We start from the raw sequence: 6451 nt of genomic DNA on the forward strand, positions 1-6451 counted from the left end.
ACAATTCAGCCTGACTTCTCTGAAGGACTTGCCACATTTAATCTAAATCTGCACTGTCCTGGATGTGACTCAACATTTGCATGTTTTGTGTTGCCACCCTTCCCCTTGTTCCAAAGAATTTTTTACTCTCCTAATGCCAATTGTCATTAAAAATTGTACATATTCCCACTACAAACAGGATTTTGTCTTGTATAAAGAGGTATGAAAACACACATTCAATCTTCCTAAATCTTTGGGATAGTGCACCTGGTCCTGGGGTTGCTTTTTTTCATTTTGCCTTTTTTTAGCCTTGCCTTTTTAAGCAAGTAGGAAACACTTTTCTTTCTACCATCTTTCACTTCTGCATGGGGCAGGGGAACTTAAGGTAGAGAGCCATTGAGAGAAAATGCAACAGCTGCAAGTGGAGCTCTCTCTCAGTCTGGTGGCAATCCTTGGTCTCTTTAGTGTGCATTTTAATGCACTTTAAACTTTTAGGATGTCATATTTGCCATGTTTGCAATTTTCTGACCTATATACTTGGCCTCATGATCCTTTTGAGTGTCCGCTGCTAGTAATGTTGGGTGGATTTTGCCTGGTTTGAGGTTATAGCTGTAGTTCTTGGTTATTTTTCCCTTCTGAGTTTACTGTTTTGTTCAAAGCTTACAGCAAAGTCTCTTTCATTCTGTAAGTAGAGAGCTGTCACTACAAGATCCTTACTTATTTTGATAAGAATTTGGTCATGGATGTATCTGGAGAAAAAAAATCAATTACTGTTTACATCAGAGTAAACCCAATGTTTATGAAAGTGATGCAATAATTTAATTTTGTCTAGAGCCAAATGCAGTGTGGATATATGCTGTGGGAACTTCCAGTATGCAGCACTGCCCATACCACCCTCCTTCAGCCCTGTGAATCTCACCTAGGTTTCCTCCTAAGTGGAAAATGCTGGTTGGGCTGAATATGATACAGCAGTATTTATATGATGATGCATAATTTAGGAAAATTATTTGGTCTCTGTTTCACAGCGTTCTACCTTCATGTCCCAAAATGTCAATACATGGGCTTGGTTGGCATTCCTGCAAACCTTCAGATAGAGGTGGTTCATTACAGGACTTTTTGGGGGCCTTCTCCTGCTCTCTGTACTGTGGAGCTGTGGTCAGAGAAAATTTCAGTCTTTCCTGGCCTCTTCGTCTTTGGGAAGTCCATGGTGTGGATTTGGGAAAATCGTACAGTCCTAGAATCACAAAATATCTGAAGTTGAAAAGGACTCACAAGAATCATTGAAGTGCAGCTCTTGGCCCTGCACAGGACAACCAGGAATCCCACCGTACACCTGAGAATGTTGTCCAAACACACCTTGAACTGTGTCAGGCTTGGTGCCGTGACCATAAATGGGTGATTATTTAGGTCATTCCCCATTAACATTCCAGTTTCCTGCACCTGGGCCTTTGGAACTTTTGCCATTGGTTTCAAAGGGAGCAGGAGTTCACCCTTAGGGCTTCACAGCAGGGCTGTTTGAAGGCCCTGCAGTCAGAAATAAAAGTTATGAACTTGTGAGTAATATTAGTTTGATTGTCCAACTAAGCAAAGTCCTGAATCCTCTCAAGTTGATTTGTTATAAATTACAAAACTAGAGAGGAAGGAGTTAAATGGATTTTTAGGGAATTGAAGGATAGTGAAAACAGAAGATTTCCTTTTGTGTGGACGGAGTTTTTGTTAGTTCTATAGTTCTTCTTGTCTCTCAGTGGCAGGGCTTTTGCAGAAAGTGAAAGAGCTCTCTTTCTTCTAAATATAAAAGATGTTTAATTAAATTTACTATCACCCATTAATGTTGCAAAAAGTGATGCACATTCTTACTAATGCCTCCATTTCTTACTTTGTGTCCAAAAAAATTAAAGTGAGTTGCCAGTGATATGGATGGCAAGGGTTTGGAGAAGACAATCATGTTTTTAGGTTCTATTCTTTAAAGATTTCATGAAGTCATATAAAGCAGAACAATTTTCATGCTTTAATTTAGCACTATTGTTCTTCTTCTGTTTAGTAAAAACAGAAAGAAGCACACGAGGACTCCGGTTTCTTTTCAGCTTCCTGTGGTCCTCAGGAATGTGATCTTTGCCTACAAAAAGGCAGTGGAAAAGATTCCTGGCAGACATGTTTCTTTCAGTCTAACTCCTATGAAGGTCCATCAATGCATGCATCTGTTCTCCAGTGTGGTACATTTCACAACCCAGTTGTGGTTTTTGCAAGGGAGAAAGGAACTGGTTATATTTCCCATTTTGGTCTTTTTCTTTAGTATAGTGAAAGCAAGGCAGATTGTGTGGCTAAAACATTTACATGGATCTGCACATAAAAATTTCTTCGCCAAAGGGATTCTTCACCAAAACATTGGAACAGGCTGCTCAGGGCAGTGGTTCAGTCACCATCCCTGGAAATATTTAAAAATATGTAGATGTGGCACTTGGGAACATGGTTTAGTGGTGAACTTGACAGTGCTGGGTTAATGTTGGGCTCAATGGTTTAAGGGTCCCTTCCAACCTGACTGATTCTTTGATTTCACTTCCTTTGGAGTAGTCTCAATGGGAATGGAACAAGTCCTTAAAATGAGATTTCCTTTTTAAAGAGTGGGTTTATTGCTGGATTGAGATCTCTGGGAGCTGGTCATGGTATGCAGAACAAACTAAAAAACCCAAAAACACATATCACAAAACTAAAAAAACTAAGCAGAGAAAATATTTCCTCCATTGCTTCCCTGGTGTGGTTTGGACTGATCATCTGGAACAATGGCTGCAGGTCATGGCTTTTTTGGCCTTTCACTTTTTGGCTGCCCTACTGAAAGGCTGTTCCTAGCAATGGCTCTTGTAGTGTGGGCACCTCTAAGATCTGCAAGGTTACCATTATTCTGTTCTCCTCTGTATTTATTCTGCTATGCAAACTGGTGTGTTTGATACCTCAGGAATTCACTACAGGATGTACACTTAAACTGCTCCTTGCCCAAGACCTGTCCACAAAGCAGCATCTTTTTACTCTGCTCTCTGATAATTTTAATTCACTAGTTTCTGAACCTACTCTTATTTTAAACTTGTATTATTTGGTCTTGGCAATGGAAGAAACAAATAGTTTCAGCTGTGTTTCCGTTCACAGTTTTTCTCTTTTATCCTGTGGGTTTTTGGTTTTTTCCAAGTTTTAAATGTGAAGAATTTTAAAACTTTGAAAATGAATGGCTCATTGTGGATTAAAAAGCAGACAGTGAATAATAATTTTCTGTTCCTTTTTTTACAAACCATGGAGGAATTACTTATTTCTGCTTTTGTTGACATAAAATCAAGCTTACCTACATTCTTGCATCATTAGATACTTTGAGCACTAGTTACTTATTAATCAAAGTATCAGGTTATCACTTTCTGGTGTTGAAAAGGAGGTGGTCATACTTAGGTATGAGAAGCACATGATTAATTATTTTTTTGTTTTTATGTTTGCAAAAATATTTATATATATATATCAGATTTGTATTGGATAGTCATAGGACAATCTCAAAGAATATAGACAGAAATATTATAAATTTTAAAATAATATCTGGAAGAGTGTAAAGAAATTCAAAATGTTGTGATTTATGACTTGTCAGGCAGGACCAGTGTAAGAGGTATGTAGGAAGGAAACATGCAATCAGGTGTACTCCAGGAAAACAGTAATTCTTATAGATCCCTTCCAACTTGTGAACTTGGAAAATACACAGATTTTGTTTGTTTTTAATTAATTTTAAGATTGAGTTAGTTATGTAGAAAAATAATCTTATGGGTAAATTTATGGATACTTGAGCCTGGATTAGTCTTCTGCGTGTCCTAATGTGTTCTAATGAAGCTTAGAAGTTCATGTGTTATTTTTCTATACTGGGACAAAGCAGCACCCCCAGAGCTGCCCTGTGGAGTGGTAAAAACTGAAATGGACTCACTGTATATAGTGATTACCTTGGAGGAGACCACCTCAGACTTTTAAACCCTGGTATCAGTTTTGTCAAGTTTCATCTGCAAGATCTGCAAAAAATGTAGCATCTACCCCAAACTTCAATGCTTACAGTTTTCTTTTCAGCTGTGTTTTGTCTCCTCCATCAGGCTCTGCTGAGGCCAGGGGCAATGCTGGCCTTTGGGACCAGCTGGCAGCTCTGAGGTGGGTGCAGCAGAACATTGCCAGCTTCGGGGGCGACCCTGGCCGCGTCTCCGTGGGCGCCGCGCGCGGCGGGGCCGATGTCACCAGCGCCCACCTGCTGACGGACACAGCGGGCACAGAGCTCTTCAGGAGGCTGCTGCTGATGGTGAGTCCATTCCTGCTTCAGCCTCACCTGCACTGGAAAGGATGCTGCTGCAGAGATGAGGATGCTGCAGTGTGTGGGTGCTGGTTTTATTTCATCCATACCCTGCCAGGGCTGTTGTTGCTGTAGTTATTTTTCATCTCACCTGTGACTGTTATCTTCAGGAGCTGGATGCTTCGCCAGGATGTACCAGAGATGCACTTTGGTGTTTGGCTTACTCATAGTAAGAATCCAGTTTTCGTCACTGTGGTTTTTTGTGTGTTATATAAATAACCTTGTTTCGTAACCTGGAGGTACAACAGCTTACTTTCCATTCCATAAATTTGATGTTGCTCAGCAGCTTTTAGACTGTGAAACTGATGAGCCAAACTCCCACATGTTCAAGTATCCAGTCTTTTTATCGGATCTTAAGACAGATTTCATTTAAAAGAAAAAACAAGTTTCAGAGAGTAAAAATCAGTTTACAGATGGGCTTGTTTCCTGTCACCTTAGACCATTTTCTCAGTCACTCCAAGTGATCCATATCCTTACAGCCTTTCCTGTGTTGAGTCTCAGGACTCTGATACCAGTTTTGTCAGCATCAATACTGCCATTTATCTTCACAGCCTCAGTGTGCTCTGAAATGAGGCTTAATCACCAGAGGAAGTTTATATATCCATCAGAAATGGTACTTGGACAAAATGAGCTCTGCTAGCAGTGCTGCCTTGGAACAGTGAGCAGTGGAATAGAATTCTTGGTTCAGGAAGCTGAGGGCCCAATTAAATAAAATGCTGCCTTGATTATAATGACCTCTTTATTCAGTACCTAATTGTTCTTCACTGTGTCCTGGCTTCAGGAAACATAACTTGCTTTTGCATCCCTGTGGCTCAATATGTTTATTTTAATTGCATCACTCTAGTGAGGAAGGCAAAGGAAGTTTTTGAAAATTGCTGCTCATTAATTGTTTGTTTTTCTGTCATTATCAGATAATTCCTCTCACAGTTCCTAAATTTTTAGTCAGCTCTTGACATGAAATTTAATTTGCTAGAAGACCCAGAGTACTTTTCTCTCAGTTTCCTCCTACTCTGAAGTCACAAACCCTTTACTGACATGGCTGAGGATGGGACCCTGTGAAAACTGTGGCAGGACAATTTAACAGCTGAGCCACTTAGAGAAGGGAAATGCAAGGACCTCTTTGCTTATTGTTGCTTCTAGAAAGTAGTTCCACATAATGTATTTTCTTTTATAAAATAAGTTTAAACTCATTCTTTCTCTTACAGCAGAACACTGATAGAAAACAGTGGCAAGAGCAATGAGCAGACAGGTGCACCAATTCTGCCCACTTTTTTAGTGTTTATATTTTTTTTTTCTGGGACTGTGAAGATGACTGTCTTGGCAAAACCAGCATCTCCACTGAGTTCAGAGTAGTCTTAATTTCAGATTTCAGAGTAGTGTTAATTATTTATCCTGACAGCCTCAGAGTGGATTTAGTTTTCTTGTGAAATACACTGAAAAAATGAAAAGCAAGCAACAATAGAAGTAGCTTGTAGCTTAAAAATATATTTGATTTTTTTAAGTGTTGGCAAAGTTGGTTTTTCACTTACATCTCCTGTAAAGGGATGTGTCTTGTTTGTGTTCAAAGACACCAAAATCATTGAGTACTTTTAATTTTACTGTAAAAAAGGAGGTGCACACAGATTAGAATCATGAAACTGAGAATATATACCAGGTATACATTTCCTGAGGGAAATTCCCTCAGTAGAGCTCTTCTGCAAAATTCAGCTTTGTGCTCCTTGTTTCTGTATTTGTTATGCATGATAAAACCATGTTGTTCCTGAGCATGCAAAGAGGAGTGGTGCATGAACTTTCTTTACTAGAAAATGTGCACCTGAAATAGCAAAATGCTTTTGAGTTTCCTGTGTCTACCCTATAATAGCTTTTGCTTGGAACAAATCTGAAAGCAGATTGAACAAAATCAGTGCAAAGCTATCATGGGGACTTTTTAGAATTTATTTCATCTTTCAGTGGTATGATTAGAAACAAGTGTTATCAGTAATTCTGGTCTCATTTGAAATGGCTTAAGAGCATTAGCCTGGCATTTGGCTTCATTTTCTGATCAATCAAATAATTTACCAGTACAGTGTTAATGTAGGTGACTGGATGAGTGGTATGGATGGCAGGGGGCTG

The 6451-nt window shown here is 39.3% G+C and overlaps 1 protein-coding gene across 1 annotated transcript in view; it reads left to right on the forward strand.

Annotated features, from left to right (window-relative positions):
• The window catches only part of TG (thyroglobulin), a 148704-nt gene that overhangs the window by 80040 nt on the left and 62213 nt on the right, over nt 1–6451 (forward strand). Inside the window, exon 41 of the mRNA XM_059478454.1 lies at nt 4089–4288. Within this exon, the coding sequence (XP_059334437.1) occupies nt 4089–4288 (200 nt within the window). The remainder of the gene's footprint in view (nt 1–4088; nt 4289–6451) is intronic.

Source organism: Ammospiza nelsoni, chromosome 1 (genome assembly GCF_027579445.1).
Source record: "Ammospiza nelsoni isolate bAmmNel1 chromosome 1, bAmmNel1.pri, whole genome shotgun sequence".
Classification (NCBI taxonomy): Eukaryota; Metazoa; Chordata; class Aves; order Passeriformes; family Passerellidae; genus Ammospiza; species Ammospiza nelsoni.